The sequence below is a fragment of the Monodon monoceros genome, unplaced genomic scaffold (assembly GCF_005190385.1).
Source record: "Monodon monoceros isolate NGI ecotype Baffin Bay Population unplaced genomic scaffold, NGI_Narwhal_1 Super_Scaffold_15, whole genome shotgun sequence".
NCBI lineage: Eukaryota > Metazoa > Chordata > Mammalia > Artiodactyla > Monodontidae > Monodon > Monodon monoceros.
Window position 1 is genome coordinate 46,087,132 of NW_021703771.1, and position 19,685 is coordinate 46,106,816.

Here is a 19,685-nt window from a genome sequence, read left to right on the forward strand (position 1 = left end):
TCCTCTTGTGTATTCTCTTTGCTCCTCCCACACATGGCTGATCTGACTCTTGCATGGCTGTCTGGCCATGGTTTTATCCATGTCTGTCTCTCCTACAAGGTTGAGAGTCCTTTAAAACAGAGGCCCTATTTTACTCATTCTTAAGTCTCTACTGCCCAGCACAGTGTCCGGTTTAGTCTTACACTTGGAGTCCCTAAACGCTTGTTGAGTAAATGGATACAGGTGCAGAATAGTGATAAAACCATAAATGTAATTATTAGAAGAACCAGTGGAGACTATCTAATCCAACCCTCTCAGAATACACGTACTTTAGTAGTTTTAACTACATCTCAGAAATTTTAAGGAACTTGCCCAAAGCCACATAGCAATGTAGAATCAAAATCATGGTCATGGCTTAGTCCTGTGCTCTTTCCACTTCAACACACCCTTCCTGAACTCATGTTTAAATACTCTGTGATTCAGACTTCTCGCTGTTTTCCATCCAGCTTCCTTCATCAGGCACAAATAAACGAGCTTTTACTTAGGAATTATTCTGTGGTAATCAAACCTGACCATTGTCCCTTTTTTATCAATGCAAACACTATAAAGTCCCAGGAGGTGGAAGCGATTACTCACCGGTGCACTCAGATTGTATGGTGTGCTGACATCAAGCTGTCTGCCCTGAAATGAAGAAGGAAGGAGTGAACACCCCTATCAATCTTGTGTTCAGTATAACTACGACACCTTTTTTTTAAAGCTTCCTGGAGTAGTGTTGCCTCCTCAGTGTTTTCTAACTGTAAAGTAAGGAGCCAACTGTTTTAAAGTTGTTAAATCAGTCATGAAACCAGACAAATGCCAGTGCAAATTAACAGGCATACCTTGGAGATACTGCAAGTTCAGTTCCAGACCACCGAAACAAATGGAATCACACAAGTTTTTTGGTTTCCCAGTGTATATAAAAGTTATGTTTGCACTACAGTAGTCTATTAAGTGTGCAATGGCACTGTGTTTAAAAAAAATAATATGCATACCTTAATTTAAAATACTTTATTCCTAAAAAATGCTAACCATCATCAGACAACACAAGGTTGCCACAAATCTTCAACTTGCAAAAAACTGCAATATATGCAGAGTGCAGTAAAACGAAGTATGCCTGTCTAAGATGTAATGCTTAAGGACTCTGCAAAAATGATAAAGGTGGGAGTGGGGGTGTAGCCAAAAGGAGTAGTTAAGAACAATGGAGAGGTTCTACATAGTATTAAATAAGCCTGTGAATTAGTCAATTAATCAAGGACTGCTGGATTAGAGATGAATTATGTTTGCATTTTTCTTTCTTATTTTAAGAGACTGAAACAACCATTGACTGCATTTAATTAACATTATATAACAGACTATACAAAAAATATTCATATTCCAACCTAACTCTGTATACATTTGCATTCATTACACACAAGGTAAAAATGTGGGTATTTCCCTAGGTAAGATTTTTCGAGGTGTATCTCTTTCTTGTGTTTCCGTATTTATTATTTTGGATTTTTTTGGATAATGGGAAAAACTATTTTCCTCCATCCAAGAAATTGCTTCCAGTATAGAAATCATTAGTGAGCTTGGATATGAAATTCAGAAATGGGAAAATGAAGTCATAAGCTAAACAGACTATTTGAGCATGAGATTAATAACCTGAAGCCCAGAAACAACTTGATTTTGTTCCTTATAAAGTCTCATGTACTAATATGAACAGTATGTCTTAATTCTCATGGCTATGCAGTATTTGGGGTTTATATAGCCAGTCACTCTCCAACTCTTTAGCAAAGGGATTTTCAGAAGTTCTGGTAACAAAGGAGTTAATGGAATGGCATTACTATTAAAAGATTTATGCTAACCAGGTGTTTGAGTTGGTTGAAAAGTCAACCATTTAACATATAACCATTCTGTTGTAAATACTGTACCACCAGAAGACAGATGAAATCGTTTTGTATAAAACTACGGTTTAAAAAGAAATAAGGGTAATGAGAAAAACATTGTGTTCAAATTTTCTTGAGTAAGTTGCCAACCATGTGACCCGGAGAATGCCACAATGTCCTGATACCAGCAACTCACTTAAATTGTCTCATGCAGAGACAAAGGTGGTACTGGGGGCTTTAAAACATAAATATAGGATATGCATACCCGAAACAGATTGATGACTATGCTAATCACGTATACAATTATATGTGTCATGTGCAAAAACTCATTCAAAGGACTCCAAGGTTATGGTGGCCTATACCATCATACTTAGAGACTTTCAGTTTGTCTGAATAATGACTTTAAGACTGTTCACCCTGTCGCCTTCACACTATTTCGCTGGAAATCCTGCCTGTTTGGGAAAACTGGTTTTTCAGGCTTACAGTCTGGAGCTTGCTTTATACAAACTAACCACTAAAAATGGGGGTGGGGGGCTTTTCGTGAAATGAGCATTATAGGAACTAACCTCTGGGTTAAATACTACAATCATTCACAGGTGGGATTAACGCGGGTTTCGTAACTTTCCATGAAGGGATTTACATATGCCTAAAAGAAGCCACTGCTGAAACAGGTTGTTTTTTCCTTTGGGGCGGGGGCGGGGTGTTAGGGGGTTGGGTGTGCAATTTTCACTAAGCAGGGAAGTAACCGTATCTGTTCATGGTTACAGAGCTGTTGTGCTTTTTGTTTAGTAGGTCAACATACTGTTGTCACCTTAATTTGCATCTGGGCCTATCACGCAAGGGCCATTGCCTCACAGAAGGTTTTAATCGAAGCAGCCACACCAACAAAAGACATCCTGGTCAGAATTATTCTCGAAACCTCATTTTGAACTGTTGCTTTTTCAGAGATTCGGCAAATTTCACGATAAGCCACTTAGCAAAGTGTTCACATATAATGCGGCAATTTTTACAAAAAAAAATAATCTTCTGTCACCAGGTCCTTTAAAATGTAAATGTACAGTCACAACCCAGAAATTTCTAGATTGTTCACAAATGCCCAAAAGGTTGAGCGTGGTGCATGTTTAACAGCATTTCAGTTGAAGACCATCCTCCCTTCATTCACACAGTCATGGCATCATCTTTTTTTGCCAATAGTTCATTGAAGTCAGGGTGGTTTTTTTTTCTTAAAACAAACCAAAACTAAAGTCTCATTTCTCTCATAGATAGATATGAGATTGATGTTAATTTTTAAAAGCCCAATTTGCAGACACATTCTAGGCTTTACACAGAGGCAGTGTGTATGTACACATGTGTGCAAGCAAGTGCAGCAGCTGCCCTGTGTCAAAATGGGGATCAGGCTTTCTAGCCCTGCCTCATGGCACATGGCATTTTTCTTTTTTAAAAGCAGCCTTATTAAGAACAGAGGAAAAATACAAATTCAGAATTTTGCATATAGTAAAACAACAGATTACTCTGTTTATTTCTCAATTTATTTCTCAATTTACTTTCAAAAATTTTAAGAACTTTTTTGTGCTGGAGGAAAATAAACGGAAACTAAGGTGGGAAAAGTCTATAAATTGTCCATCCTCTCCCTGGTCATTTTTGAGTGGAGACCTTCATGAGCAGAAGGACTTAGAAAGGATGGCAAAGCTGAGTCTATGATAGTCAGATATGCACCCGAATAGCCTTACATGGATATGATCTAATTGTCAACCTGCCTCACTCATTGACTTAGAATTATAGGCAGAGGAAAAGTAAGTGAATATTTTTAGTAACTCTAATTGGTATTGACCAGAACCTCCCCTTAAAAGTTGCTGAATTCGAACCATTGAATTGGAGAGGTGATTAATTCAGCAGGAAGCACGCCATCTGTCCTGCGCTGACCCAGCACTACAAGCAAGATACGTTCCAAGAGACAATCGAAAATCTATAGGGGCTTGGGAGGTGGCTTAAGCATCTGTTGTGGCCTTCCAAACAGTCTGTGCTTATCAGAGGGAAGAGAAAAGGCGGCCATTACTGAGTTCGTGGAGCCCTGTCTCTCCCTTCCACGTAAGCACCATCCATTTTGCTCTCCACTCTCTCCAGCATCTAGAATGGTGCCAGAGGGATAATGAGTGTTCAATAACTATAAGCTGAAGGAATAAATCCATGAATTCAACATGGCCTACTACTCAGGAATGATCCAGAAGTCGTGTCTCTTGGAAACATCATCCGGTGACCTAGCGTCACGGGGGTTTACTTGAGAAGTAATCAGACACAGGAACCAAAGGACAAATGTTGACGTTTTTCCTCTCATTTGATGTGTAAATAAAGATTCCTCTAATCTCCATTCCCTACCACTTGTATTTGTAGGGAAAGGAGAAGAAGGCTTAATATTTTTTTTTTGTTTTTAGATAATAAATACATAGAGAGTAAGAACTGTATCTTTTAGATTAATTGTGCAACCACATACTTCACAGTTCTTTGTTTTCATAATTTTGTTCAAAATGAAGCCTTTGATTCCCCTTTGTGTGACTGAAACACAGCCATACACAACCAAGTGTAAGATGGTGAATTTGCAATTGAATTTTTCTACCCCTTCAAAAAAATCAGGGTTAGCTCATAAAAGCAAAAGGGTGGATGCTGGGTAATTTTTAAACAATAAAGCAACAGATGTTTCTTGATGACCATAAAGTCACACTGTAACAGTATTAAGTCCTTCTGTTGGCAGCTCTCAAAATTAAATTTAACAGGCTGAATGGCGTGCCCATAAATGGGCTTGGGCAAGGTAGCTTCCTGAGTTGGGTCTAGGGGGTTCTGATGAAGCAGATTTGTCAACCCTCTTTCCTGATCTCCACTCCCTTTCCATCCCCTTCCTCCTCATTATCACAGCTAACATTAGTGATTCCCACGTCCCAGCCACTCTTCTTGGTGTTTTACACTGTCTTATTTAACGTCCCAACAACCCTATTCAACAGGTACTATTGCTAATTCCATTGCGCAGCTGATACCCAGGGAAGTTTTGTAAATTGTCCAAGAGTTAGGATTTGAATACGGCACGGAGCCTCCAGAGCCTGTGCTCTTAACCAAAGCACGGATGCCGCCTGTAGTCTGCACCAAATTCTTCACGTTGGACTTAGGATCCTCGTCGTTTAACTTAGTTCCACCTGCTCCAATTACCTGCTTGAAAGACACAATCCCAGTCCCGGATCTTAAAAACTCAACCCAACACCTACTTCTTGGCACAAGCTTTTCTATCTTGCCTGCCTCAGCCGGAACTAATTTCATTCTTTACTTCCTACCCTAATAATAAAACAGAGCAGAATGATCTGTATTTTAATCCCACATAAGATGTTTGCTCCTGATGTGATATTTTGAAAGTTACCTATGCTGTTTAAACTTAGTATTCTCATCTGAAACATAAGTAGGATAATATTAATAAACATAAAGTTCTGTGAGGATTCAATTAAATCATATATTCATTATTATAGTACAGTGCCAGGTGCTTAGAAATCTAATATTAATATGTGCAAATTTGCTATATACAGCCTTTTGCAGACATATCATTAGTTACGCAATAATCTCTTCAGATAAATTTCTTGATGTTCAGTGTTAAAAGTATATTTTCTCTTTTAATTTTGACATTTATTAATCCACTGTTTTCTAGAAATCTATCAACTTACATCATAACCAATAGCCCATGAAAGTCCTGTCTTATACAAACTTGGCCAACTGTAAAATGTTTTATCTCTGCCAATCTGATAGAAGAAAATTGATAATTCATTTTTTCTGTGCAACTCTATGGTTGCTGTGAGGTTGAACATTTTTCACATGTTTTTTCACCATTCATAGTTCTTCTTTTCTAAAGTAAGTCTTCATGTTCTAAACTTAATTTAAATACTCCTATATATATATATGAGTTGGTAAAATTGTGTTTATCATACGTAAAGCTTTTTTCCATTCTTTGGCTTTATTTTTATTGTCTTCAGTTTATTGTCATATAGTTAGTTTCTAAGCAGTTGAATTTATTAATTATTTCTTTTAGTGATCCTGGATTTTTGAAGCTGGCTTCTTAAGGCATTCCCACTCCAAGATTGTAGAAATATTCATCCCTAATTTATTCCAATATTTTTATAGGATGAGGTCTTGTTTTGTTTTGCTATTTGTCTGTTTGTATTTAAATCATATCTTTTTTTAAATGCCTCCTGGAATTTATTTGAATCTGATAGTGATGTAGGAGTTGGATTGTTTTTTTTAATCCTTCTTTTAAACTTCTTTTTTTAAAGAAAGAAGTACTGAACTTTTTACTTTTTTTTTAAAGCAGCTTTAGGTGTACAGCAGAATTGAGATTATTCAGGTACAGAGATTTCCCATAAACTCCCTTTCCCCACACATGCATAGCTTCCCCCATTATCAACACCACTCACCAGAATAGTACATTTTTTAGTAAGGGTGAACCTACATTTGCATAACCATAATCACCCGAAGTCCACATTTTACCTTACCTTCACTCTTGGTGTTTGGACAAAAGTATAATGAGATATATCCCTCATGATGATATCAATACCATACAGAGTATTTTCACTGCTCTAACAGTCCTCTGTGTTCTACCTGTTCATCTCCCCCTAGCCCAACGCCATCCCTCTCAACCCCTGATCTTTCCAGTATCTCCATAGTTTTGCCTTTTCCGGAATGTCATACAGTTGGAATCATACAGTATGCAGCCTTTTCAGATTGGCTTCTTTCACTTAGTAATGTGCATTTAAGTTTCCCCCATGTCTTTCATGGCTTGATAGCTCGTTTCTTTTTAGCTTAGAATAATATTCCATTTCCTGGATTGCCGCAGTTTACTTATTCTTTCGCCTGCTGAAGGAAGGAGTTATTTTTCATTCTAAATGGATGGCCCCACTTTGGTTTGAAGGATCATCTTTATCATATTCCACACTCCCTTATGTACATGGTATTGTTTCTGGAGTGTATTCTCTTTTACTGGCTTGTCTATTCCTATACCAGTACAAATTGTGCTAATTTCTGGATATTTTATGGAATTTTTGGATTATGGTTTTGTTCCATTATCTTGTTATACAGTTACATATTGATATACAAGAAAGGTATTGATGTTAGTACATTTTTTTAAACAGGACAACCTTCTGAATCCTATAGTTTCTAATAGTCTGTTTTTGAATTGATACTTGTAAAAGAGCACTTCTGAACACTAGTCCCTCAGCTGTTCGGATTTGTTACTCAAAAAAAGAGTTTCCTTGCCAAAGAAGATCAGAAAATTCTGATTAAACAAAGCCATTAATATGCGGTTGTGTCCTATGGATCTACAAAAAGAGAGTATGGCAAAAAGCATTTCCATAAATTATTTGACCATGAATCTCTTTTCTTTTTTATAAAGGATGTCACAATACTAGTGTTCTGAAGAACATTATTTTTTGTTCTCTGCAGCACATGGCATATGTAATTTTAAAATATCCGGTCAGTTAATACACTCAACTAATACATACAGATTCCTCCATTAATGTAAAACCCATGCTCAAGCATAGAGCACTGATTTGTGCATTTTGGGACAGCAATTCTAACATTCCTTTGTACAAGACTCTTTTGTTTCTTTTTAAAAGACAAAGATGCCTCAATATCAAGAACCACCCAGTGAGAATAATATAATATACATCCAATTAGAGTCTCAGAAGGCAAGAAAAGGATATAGTAGAGACAACCTTTTGAGAAATTATGACTAATAATTTTCCAGAAATGTTGAAATACATGAATTAGCAGTTATAGGAAGTATGTTGTATACCCAGCATGATAAAGCAAAAAAAATTTAATTTAAAAAAAAAAAAAAGGACCACCCAGTGAAATTGAAGATGACCTTCATAGCAAAAATCCAGGCTAAAAAGGATAGCACAGAAAAAAAATTCAAACAGTGAAATAAACTCGAGCACTTTTCCATATCTTTCCTCTGACCCATGGCTCCGTTCACTGTTCTTGCACCGAGCTTTTGTCCCTCCAGCCCCATGTGGGAGACCCAGATGGAGGACATGATTACTGTCAGATTGGCAGACTGGGTCTTCTGCCACCGCCGCATCAGCTGTGCCTTTCTCTGTAGGTGGTGAGCGGAAGGCAACTCGGCAAAGGACAGACTGTCTACTCCTCCTGCCAAGCCCTGAAATCAAGGAGCCCACACACAAAATAAGACAGAACTAAGCTTAGCTAAAAAAATAAAACAAATAGAATAATAGAAACAACCAACATCAGTTTTGATAGTAGGGAAATTAATAAACAAATTACAGTGGTACATTCATACGATGGAGTATTCTAAATATATTAAGAATCCTGTTTCCATCAAAACTTCAGGGTATAGGGGAAAACCCACCATGTAATGCTCAGTGAGAAAGCTGGGTACACAACTGTGTGAAAAATTATATACATATTTGAGGGAAAATACTGAAAGAAAATACAATCATAGGTTAAAAGTGGTGGAATTATAGGATTTTTTCTTTTATTCTTCTCTAACTCTTCTCTATCTTATATTTTACAATGAATATGTACTGTTATAATCAGAGAAAAATTTTTAATAAAGAAAACATTTAATAGTCCCATTTGTCCATGTTTAAATTTAGATTACAACTGTAAAAACCTAAAGCACACAATTCTACATTCGTAGCAGTGAAGCCTTCAGCAAAGATTTATATAAAATAAACTTTTTTTTAAAAAGTGCTACTAACCATAGTAAGCCTAAGTAGTGTTTTAAACTATAGTTTAAATTAAACCAAGAGTGTAACACAAATATGTTTCTTTTTTATTCTACCATAGACTTCTATCTCCAATACCTTAGCATAATAGTGAATATTGTATTTAGTACTTTTATTATTTTTAAAAGTATGACTATAAGTATTGTCACATGTAAGCTATCATGCTATTTCCTTTGTCTTTAGATAAGAAGAGTGCATCTTTCCCTGGCTAGAATGTATTTGGTTTTTAAAGTTGATTCAGTGACTGTTTTAAGCACAACTAAGTCAAAATAACTGAAAAGACATGAAACACTATATATAGGAGGAATGACACCCAGAAATGAGAAGGAAATCATAAATGTCCAGCAAAACTCACCAAAAGAATTACAAATGCACAGATAGAAAGGCATTTACCAACAATTCTGTCTTTTAATAATAATTATTATATATAAATATATAATACATAAAATAATATATAATAACTAATAGTAAGATTAAATGTTCTCTGCGGCACCTATATCTGCTCCCCTCATCATCCACTTCCCGATACAGTCATCCATCCACAATATAAATAGTACTGCTGCCTGCAACTAGAAGGCATTGCCCTGTGGCCGAACCTATTGCATGCTTCAAGACAAATATAAATGATTTTGTAATAAATGAGTTTAACTGATATTTTTTAAGGTGTGCAAAATTGATTTTATTTAAGCCTCCTTTACCCGAAACCCATGCTCCCCCTGCAAAAATAAAAGATCTATGAACAGATAACTTAAAGAAATAAAGTAGCTCTGCCCTACCTTCTGTAATGACTAATGTTCCTAACTTATTTTGGAAAAAGAATCTTGCCTTGCTACCAACTTCTCATGAGAAAACTTCTCATAAAGATAAAATAATTCAAGCATTTGTAACAAGCTGAATTCTACATGTTCTAATTTCTACAAAGACAAATATTAGACCAGGAAAACTTACCAGGTTAGTTACACATGACTTTAGGCAGCTGTTTAAAATTGTACACTGTACCACAGAAGTCCATATGCAGCCAAGAGTCACAAAATTGACAAGTTTCAGAACAAGCCAGTAAATGTTCTTCATCACTTCACCAGTGGCGGATTCTTAGATGAACTTTCTTCTCATTTTCTCCATTTAGCTATCTGAATTCTTTGGGTTTCATCACTTCAGTTGAAAGAGTGGCCGGTGGATTTTTTGGGTTTGTTTTGATGTGTTGGAATATCTTTGCCTTTTAAAATAGTGTTTAGACCTTTGAATCCTAGATAGCTTGTATCATTCCCATAACAGCTATTTCATAACGTAGCTTCCTTTTACTCCCATAAAGAAAGTCACCCACTGCGTAAAGGTTAGGTCTTAGGAGAGCGCTTCACATGGAAAGTAAACAAAGTAGAGAACGCAAATTGCATTTCAGCAAAAGCATGTGACAACGTGCAGTCTGAGACGGGATCAGACTCGGTGGATCCTCCACCACTTCACTTCTTTGAGGTTTGTTCAGCTACGCAGGAAATTGGGTTTTGACCGTCTATGCGTTAGCAAACAGTAAAACTATTCTAATAATGAATTCTCAAAAAAATCAAAGCGCCCAAATCAAATGATGCAGCAGAGAGAGAAAACAGAACGCTTCGAAACCAAATACATATTTCAAAATGAAAAAGCAAACAAAGCTGCAATTAATAGACAAATACTCTGAGGGTTAGCTAAAGACAAGGAAGTTTGTTAGAGCGCTTTCAGAACTTCAATACATATTAACTAAAACACAGCCTTATCAGGTCTATTGAGACAGAACTGAAACCAGCCACCACAGAAACCTAAGATATGTCCCGGTGTAGCTGTCCTGAAAAGGAAATATTGTACAAATTTCAATCAACCCAGCATCAAGATAAAGTTTACGCCTGAAACAAAGAATTTGAAATTTGCAATGTACAGAAGTGAGTCATTCTGGATAGGTACTTTTTAAATTGCTGAGGGTTAACTCTTTAAGGCTAGATATTTTCGTGTTGGTGTTCTTTGTCATGACAATCTGAAGTACCAAATCAACTTCCTTGTCTTCTTAAATAAATTATACTAATGTAACTTAAGCTTTTCTTAATGGCATGAAGTTCTCATTGTGAGCAACGTCCGCATGAGGGTTTGCTTTGAGCTGAACATCTTTTAGTAAATGCTAACCAAATCGGTGAACAACATAAAGAAGAACGGTACTGACTCCAGAACTGACCCCTAAAACCTATTCTCTTGAAAAAATTTCCCACTGTCTGCCTGCTCTTTGTTCATTTTCTGCATTTTAAAGAACGTAGATTAAAGAATATGCAACTATCCAACTTCTTGGTCAAAGGATATGGCCATCTTTCTACAAAAGCATTTTTAAATCACAGAATAAACTACCTTGCCTAAGGGATTTTCTCATCCCAAAAAATTTATCTTCTTCACTGTGCCACCACTGCCTTTGTCTTATTAGCACAAATAATATTTGTAACTTTTACTTCAGTAACAAAGTGGACCACTAAGTACTTCCTTGAAAACCTAAATACATTCTTTACTCTCACTTGATCTAACTCTTTGGTGGTATGTGAAAAAGAAGTATCCTTACAATATCAAGACTTGTGCTTATTCTGGTTTGGGGAATCTAACCGGTACATAGATTTGCACTTGTGAAAAATGGAGTATGTTCAAAGATATTTGTTGTAGAATTAATTATATTAGCAAAAGACTTGAAACAACCTAAAAGTTCAATAGTATAATACTGGATCAACCAATTCACACATCTTCTCCAGGTGATTTCTCCAAATAGACTTATTTGGACTCCTTCACAACATAATAGTCTCCAGGCAATTGGATGGCTTACATGGTGGCTTAGAGCTTTGGTAAAAGTGTGCCAGTGTTAAGCTGTATTGACTTCCATGATTCAGCTTTAGAAATCATGCAGCTACTTTTGCTCCATTTTACTAATTACCAGAGAGGCACAAAACTGCCTAGATTCAAGAAGAGGGGAATTAGACCCTACCTTTTGACGTGGGAATAGCAAAGTCCTAGAAGAACATATAAGAGGAAGAGATCATTGCACCACCTTCGGAAAATAAAATCTGCCACCGTATAGGGAATCATTGTTGGGATGGTTCTGAAATGCAGAAATTTAAGTTACCACAGTTTAGTTAAATAATAATACAGTTCAAACTTCAGTTAGCCCAATATGTTAACCGTAACTATTGTGCATTAAATACAAACTTCTGTGCTATCTCTGCAGTCCACAAATCAGGTGTATATAACAGATGCACATTAAGATCAGATACCAATTATGTCACTTCTTTCAAAGTCTGTCAGTGATTGGCCACTCACTGCACATCTGCTATTCAGTTCTTACACAGACAGCAAAGCATGTTGTTGTGTTGCCTCCTTGTCTTCCAGTGGTAAATCCACATGACATTTTACAAAATGATGTTCAGAAAAATGGATAATTGAAAAAAGGGAATTGGCCAACAAAGATAAAAATGCAGCAAAGAAACAAAAGTGATAAAACTGGAAGTGATATTTGAATCAAATGTAAATGGAGGATTTGACACCAAAAACAAGGCAACAAAAGCAAAAACAAACAAGGTGAACTACATCAAACTAAAAAGTTTCTGCATAGCTAAGGAACCCATCAACAAAATGAAAAAGCAACCTACAGAATGAGAAAATATTTGCAAATCATGTATCTGACAAGGGGTTAATATTTATTTGTAATGTCTGAATTTTGTACCATGTGTACATATTACAGTTTCAAAAAATAAATTTTTAAATAATAATTTTTTTAATATTCTGCATGAAACTTTAAAAGTATAAGACTTAACAACCTCCAAATTCATCTCAAGTTAAAATAGGATACTCTAAATACATGGCAAGAGTTGACATCAAACAAGTTCCTCCAAAATGTCTTTGAACAAAATTTTAGCGCATGCATTAAAAATTTTATACTAACAAATAAGACTTAAACGCCTAAAAAAATCCCTTAGAATAAATCAACTTTCCCATGGGATCAATTTGCAATTAAGAGATCACATTCTGAAACAATTGCCTTGTTCATAGATTGAATCAGTGAGGTGGTACTGTGAAAGGAGAAATTGTTAAAACATTCCTTTATTCTAATCCTGCTTCATTAGAATAAGCTATACAGATGGTTAGCAACAGAATAGATTTGATGTGATCAAATACATCGGAGTTTTGAAATCATATTTATTGAAAATATACAATGTATATCCTCAAACTCAGTTGCACTCTATCAGCACCACATAACTCCAGGGAAATAAAATTTTACAATCATCAAGAGGAGCCCCAGGGCTTCCCTGGTGGCGCAGTGGTTGAGAGTCCGCCTGCCGATGCAGGGGACGCGGGTTCGTGCCCCGGTCCGGGAATATCCTGCATGCCGCGGAGTGGCTGGGCCTGTGAGCCATGGCCACTGAGCCTGCGCGTCCGGAGCCTGTGCTCCGCAACGGGAGAGGCCACAACAGTGAGAGGCCCGCGTACCGCAAAAAAAAAAAAAAGCCCCAAAGAAGGACCTTTTACACTATTAGGCGTGAGAAGGGCCATGTTGTCAGGGGAACCACTGACTAAAACCGCCGGTCTGGCCAGACACTATAGTAACTATTTGCATGAATTATCTTACAATAGGAAGTCCTGGTGAGGAATGTGGAACTAACAAGCCACTACCAACCGGAAGAATTCGGGAAAGGTCAAAAGGAGAGAGGAGATACCAGTCCATATGTCCTACCAACCTCCCAGAATCCTCCTCGCTGGATTCCATCTTGGCTGAGCGATGTGCACGCCACCATGAAGGACCCTGAGTCAGAGTGATTGGCCAGAGAAAACCCAGAAACTAACCCAATTACCATAAAAGCCGAGACTGCGAGCCACGTGGCAGAGCAGTTCTCCTGGGTTCCCTTACCCTGCTGATCCCCACCTGGGCTCCCCTTCCCAATAAAGCCTCTTTCTTTGTCAACATGTGTATCTCCTCAGACAATTCATTTACGAGCGTTAGACAAGAGCCCACTCTCTGGCCCTGGAAGGGGTCCGCCTTCCTGCAACAAGACTGGTCTCAACTTTGTAAAATAAAACGAAAAAAAGAAAATGGATGCAAAGGAAGAAAACTTTCTGTTTCTTGTCTGCAGGACATTCATACAATAAGAGTGCATTACTTTCATCACAGTCTTTAGAGGTTTCTTCATGTGCATTTCACAGCATCTTCCCTGTCTGCTCCCCTGACCCCCTGTACCCATGACCCCCAGCTTCTCACAGGTGAACTGACTCACCAGTACCCCCAGTTTGGGCTCTCAATCCTACCATTGGCCAGAATTTAAGACACCCTCATTCATAGATGAAGTAGGCACCAAGTCAGTTTTGCTGGATTTCTCACTTTAACTTTGTGATTCACTTCCATTTATTGATTTTCTGCCAGAGTCTGGGGTTCCATAAACTTCTTGTAGCAACTCCGAAGTTGTATCTTCACAAATAATCTGTTTCTTGATACCTGGTTCCCATGAATGGGCTGCTGGCTGAAAATTCTCCAGTTAGAGCCAGTGACCTCCAAGGCAAATACCTGTGTTCCACTGAGCACTCCTTCCAGCCACCCGGGGACTTCTTATCTCCTGACAAAAGCATTGCTTTTTATTTGTCAACTCTCCCAAGTATTTGCACTTTTTGAGCCTTTTCAATCTAATTGAGACTAAAAGGCATTGTGTTTTCATGGAAGATACTTCCAGAGATTGAAACTAGATACTGGATGACCACTTCACCATTTTACCTAAAGCTAACCCTCAAGTGAAAACTGCTTTTGTAATAAAGTTGAGAGGTTTTCAAATACAAAATCAGGCCCTCTTCTCCCAGCCTCCAGATCAGAGGCCCCAGAATCTATAACAGGGTTTTCACATTCCTCTCCCTCAAGAGTGGCCCCAACCTTTGTTCTTAATGAAGCTTCTCCAACCCCTGAGGAGCTGGGGCCCAGAAACCCCACAGTATCACATGGCACCACCAGTGACCTTGCAGACTGCCATACACACCACCAGCACCCCATCTTGGGCCAGAATTGCTGCTGTTTCAAACCCTACTCCAGGCTTGAAATATATGCACAGAGCCAAGAAAGCAACTGCCGAAGGACAGACGGTGGGCAGAGGACAGGAAGGCACAGATGCATCTTGTTGAGGCAGAAAACCTCAATGGGCAATGGGAGCAGGTGAGGGAGGCAGTGACTCTGACCCATGAGAACCAAGCCGGGGACTTTTATCTTGTAATAAAGGACTTTAAGAAATGTGTGATTATAATTGTAATTATTAAGCCGTGAGTGACGTGGGAAAAACTCCAACATTGGCATTTTTACAGATATTGAGAAACCAATTTATAAAAGGGGGGGCAGAATAGGAAGCCTTACTAATAACTAATTATGTTGCAGGAGAATGGGGCATGGAGGATGGTCATGTCCCAGGTCTCTGGCAAGTTGCTGGAATGGGCCACCAAGTGAGGGTCCCTGGCTCTGCGCAGGAAAGAAGTCAAGATTGAGCCATAGTAAAGTGAAAGCAAAGTTTATTTAGAAAGATACACATTCCGTAGACAGGATGCGGTCTGTATCAGAGGTGAGAGCGGCCCCGGGGTGGTTAGTTTTTATGGGCTGGATAACTTCATAGGCTGTCAAGTGGGAGAAATATTCTAACTAAATATCTTGGAGAAGGGGCAGGGATTTCCAGGAATTGGAGCACCACCCACTTTTTTTTTTTAACATCTTTATTGGACCACCCAATTTTTGGCCTTTTATGGTCAGCCTCGGAACTGTCATGGTGCCTGTGGGTGTGTCATTTAGCATGCTAATACATTACAATGAGCATATAATGAGGCTCAAGGTCTACTGGAAGTTGAATCTTCTGCCATCTTAGGCCTAGAAGATTCTAACCAGTTTTTGTTGTGTCCTCAATGGCTGTGTCATTCTTTTAATGGGTGTGCCCAGCCCCCTTACCTCTTCTTTCAATTACATCATTTATTATTGTTTACCATTTATGACTTAGTCTGAGCACAAAACCAATTAGCTTTGAATACGGACTTCAGACTTAAAAATGTCTTGACAAGAATACACCAAAGTTCACCTAGGAAAGAGAAAACAGGGAATCTTCTAGACTTTTCTTTGCTTCAAAGATTGCAGTGGTGGACTTCCCTGGTGGCGCAGTAGTTGAGAATCCGCCTGCCAATGCAGGGGACATGGGTTCGAGACCTGGTCCGGGAAGATCCCACATGCTGCGGAGCAACTAAGCCCGTGCATCACAACTACTAAGCCTGAGTTCTAGAGCCCCTGAGCCACAACTACTGAGCCTGCGAGCCACAACTACTGAGCTCGCATGCCACACGTGCCACAACTATTGAAGCCCGCACACCTAGACCCTGTGCTCTGCAACAAGAGAAGCCACCGCAATGAGAAGCCCGTGCACCACAACGAAGAGTAACCCCCGCTCACCACAACTAGAGAGAGCCCGTGTGCAACAACGAAGACCCAACACAGCCAAAAAAAAAACTTGTTGCGGTGGTAAAGAGAGGCTTTGGTACATCAGAAAACAGTTCTTCACCCTTAACATGTGTGGAGAGATCGTTTGTTAGATGGTAGACATGGTATTAGATTTCAAAGCACTTTATTTCTCTTACCCACCCCCTCCTGCAACATGTCTCTGACATCAGAGCCCTCACCTTTTCTGTCTCCTGGAAATAGTACAGTAGTTAGAACACAGACTCCCATATTAGCCTGTGTCTAATCCTGGCTCCACTTATGAGCTTCGAAGTTACTTCAGGTCTGTCTGCCTCAATTTTCTCATCTGTAAACGGAAATAATAATAGATTCAATCACAAAGTTTTAGGACCTGTCGCCTGGTACATTCTTGGTCAGTTTCTTCACGTTTAAGAATTTTGTCACTTAGGTATTCACGTTGTTCCAGTTGAGGTTAAATTAGTCCTAATGATTTGCTGAATTAATCTTCAACAGTTATTGACTGCCAACTATGTGCCAAAGACTATGCGAAGAACTATGAAGACAACACTGAAGCAAAGAGATAAAAATCCCAGTCGTCATTTGGGTAGGGACCAGAGGAAGACACACCAGACATAAACAAGTAAAACTCCTGCTAAAAGATAAAGAAGATGTGGTACATACATACAATGGGATATTACTCAGCCATAAAAAGGAACGAAATTGGGTCATTTGCAGAGACGTGGATGGACCTAGAGATTGTCGTACAGAGTGAAGTAAGTCAGAAAGAGAAAAACAAATATCGTATATTAACACATATATGTGGAATCTAGAAAAATGGTACAGATGAACTGGTTTGCAAGGCAGAAATAGAGACACAGATGTAGAGAGCAAATGTATGGACACCAAGGGGGGAAAGAGGGGGCGGGGTGGTGGTGGTGGGATGAATTGGGAGATTGGGATTGACATAGATACACTAATATGTATAAAATAGATAACTAATAAGAACCTGCTGAATAAAAAAATAAAATAAAATTCAAAAAAATAAACACGTGCTAAGTTATTATATGCTAATAAATGCTAAAGAGGAAAAAGGACAGATTTGCAGGGATAGAGTGCTAAGTTTGCAGGTTGCTATATTAGATATTATAGCATTGAGTATATAATTTTGTTTATTATTTAAAGATATATAAAATTGTGATTTTAATTGGAACAGTGAACTAGTCGTTGCTAATATAACAAGGTTACCTGCTCACAAATTAAAAACATTTGCACAAACATTGTTTTCTTTAGCTATTTGTATTTAGTAAAAAGATTTCTCAATCTCTTTCACATACTTTCAACAAGAGCACTTGGGCCACCTACAAGTAAAGATCACGGCTGAGAGCAAAGTGCTTTCTTTCAATAGCTCTTATTGCTATTGTGATGATAGACACACTGTTTAAACTCAGAGAGGATGAAGAACTAGGAAACCATGACTTCAGCCTTAGCAAGTTTCTCTATTTCTTTATCAGATCACCCGATCTGCATTTGCAAATATTGCAACATATACATCAGACAAAGGTTCCAATTGAATCCTTCGCTAGAAAGAAATTTTGTGACACAAAATCGTTACAAAGCCCCTCTAAGATGGGGGTTTATAATAATATAATTTTGTATTTAAAATAATTGACATTTATTTAAATATTATTAATATATTTATACCTTTAAATAGTTTAAGGATATTTTAATTTTTAATTAAATATTTTAAATATAAGTAATAATATAATGTATTATTGATTGTAATTAAATATTATTAAATAATGTAATTTAGTATCACTAAAAATATATTTAACAATGTAATTTAAAATAATATATTCTCTTTTTTATTTCAAAGACTGGGCTTGGAGAAGGAGGTTGGTTCAAACCACAGGCATCCAGACATTAATAGCCAACACCCTAGAGAGTGGAGATCAGTGTCAAGCTGCCATATCATCAAGAAAGTGTGAGTGCCCATTATCTCTCTGGCATGAGTGAGGTAAATTGCTTTGGGGGTCTCAATCAGGGTTCCCATTTAAAAGGTAATCATTAAGGGCTTCCCTGCTTCCCTGGTGGCGCAGTGGTTGAGAGTCCGCCTGCCGATGCAGGGGACGCGGGTTCGTGCCCCGGTCCGGGAAGATCCCACATGCAGCGGAGCGGCTGGGCCCGTGAGCCACGGCCGCTGAGCCTGCGCGTCCGGAGCCTGTGCTCCGCAACGGGAGAGGCCACAACAGTGAGAGGCCTGCGTACCGCAAAAAAAAAAAAAAAAAAAGTAATCATTAAGAAAAAAGGATTGGAGTTTTGAAGGTATGTTATTTGAATGTTTATATTTATGTGTCCAAGTTTAATTTCCCTGTTTTGAAATACACACATGATTCAGAATGGTTCTGGTGGTTTTCTTCTACCATGAGTTTTGTATCAACATACAAATATAGCTGTTGTGATTAACTCACACTGAATGAGCAATGTCTGTGTACTGCCCACTGAGAAATGGTTTATGTGTATTATCTCCTTCCAGTCTAAGACTCAATAAAATAATTATTAGCATATCCACTTTACAGTTGAGAAAACTGAGGCCTGAGAAGGTTAACAAAGTTTCTTAGGTTCACACAGATAGGAAGTAGCAGAATTGGGACTGAAATCCATATTTATCTGACCTTAAACTCCATAACCTTAATTTTAATCTTAAAATCAACCTTGACATTAAACTGCCTTTAGCCAGGTAATGTTTTCAGTGGGTCATCAGCATTCTTTTCATCTCTCTGAACTGGAATATCTAATTAGAATGGTCCTGCTCCTTTTAAAGAGGAAATGTATTTTATTTAGCACTATCAATTTAAAGTTTCGAGTAGTTCCCACTCCCCACTCCTGCCCCAAAATTTAAAACAATAATAATAACAGGAGAGAACTATAAGATATTGCATTCCGACTGTTGCAATAACTAATCATTTCTCAGTTTTTAGATTTGAATAAAGTTCTTGGCGGGAACGGCAACAGTTTAAGTGTATTATTATCTTTTGTAATAGTAACATTCCTTATATAATACTTACATTATACTAGATATCTCTCAGAATATATGAAATATACTACCTAATTTTCAAAGGAGTTACCAAGGCAAAGAACTAAGACTGAATAGGGTTCGGACAGTAGACGAAGCTTTGGTTTATTGGGAACTAAAAATGTCCTCATGAACTTAACATGTCATTAGGTCAATCAGTTTGACTAATCAGACTGTTCCCTGGTCTCTAGAATTGTGAAAAGTTAATCCAACTAAATCCCTTTGACATGTGTGAAATAGCTAGACTTCACTGGTCTGTTCTAATCATGAACACCACTATGTTCACAAGATCACAGTGCCCTGTGCTTTTGAATCTTCTCCGTGGGAGAACCCTGACAGCAAAGGAGAATTAATGAGTTAAGTGGGGATGATGTCCATCTCTGGAATTGGGTTTGAGTTTTGAGCTTTGAGCTGCTCATGAGCTCAAATTTTCTTTGTATCTCTAGTTTCGGTTTTAAAATTCATACAAATTTAGCATTTTACTCCATAAC

At 38.0% G+C, this 19,685-nt stretch overlaps 1 protein-coding gene across 1 annotated transcript in view; it reads right to left on the minus strand.

Moving 5' to 3' along the window:
* Window positions 1–10,003, minus strand: part of ROS1 (ROS proto-oncogene 1, receptor tyrosine kinase) — a 112,890-nt gene extending 102,887 nt beyond the window's left edge. The window contains 2 exon segments of the mRNA XM_029223909.1: window positions 616–660; window positions 9,608–10,003. Coding sequence (XP_029079742.1) covers window positions 616–660; window positions 9,608–9,730 — 168 coding nt within the window. The 5' untranslated portion in view covers window positions 9,731–10,003.
* Window positions 10,004–19,685: the final 9,682 nt, after the last annotated feature.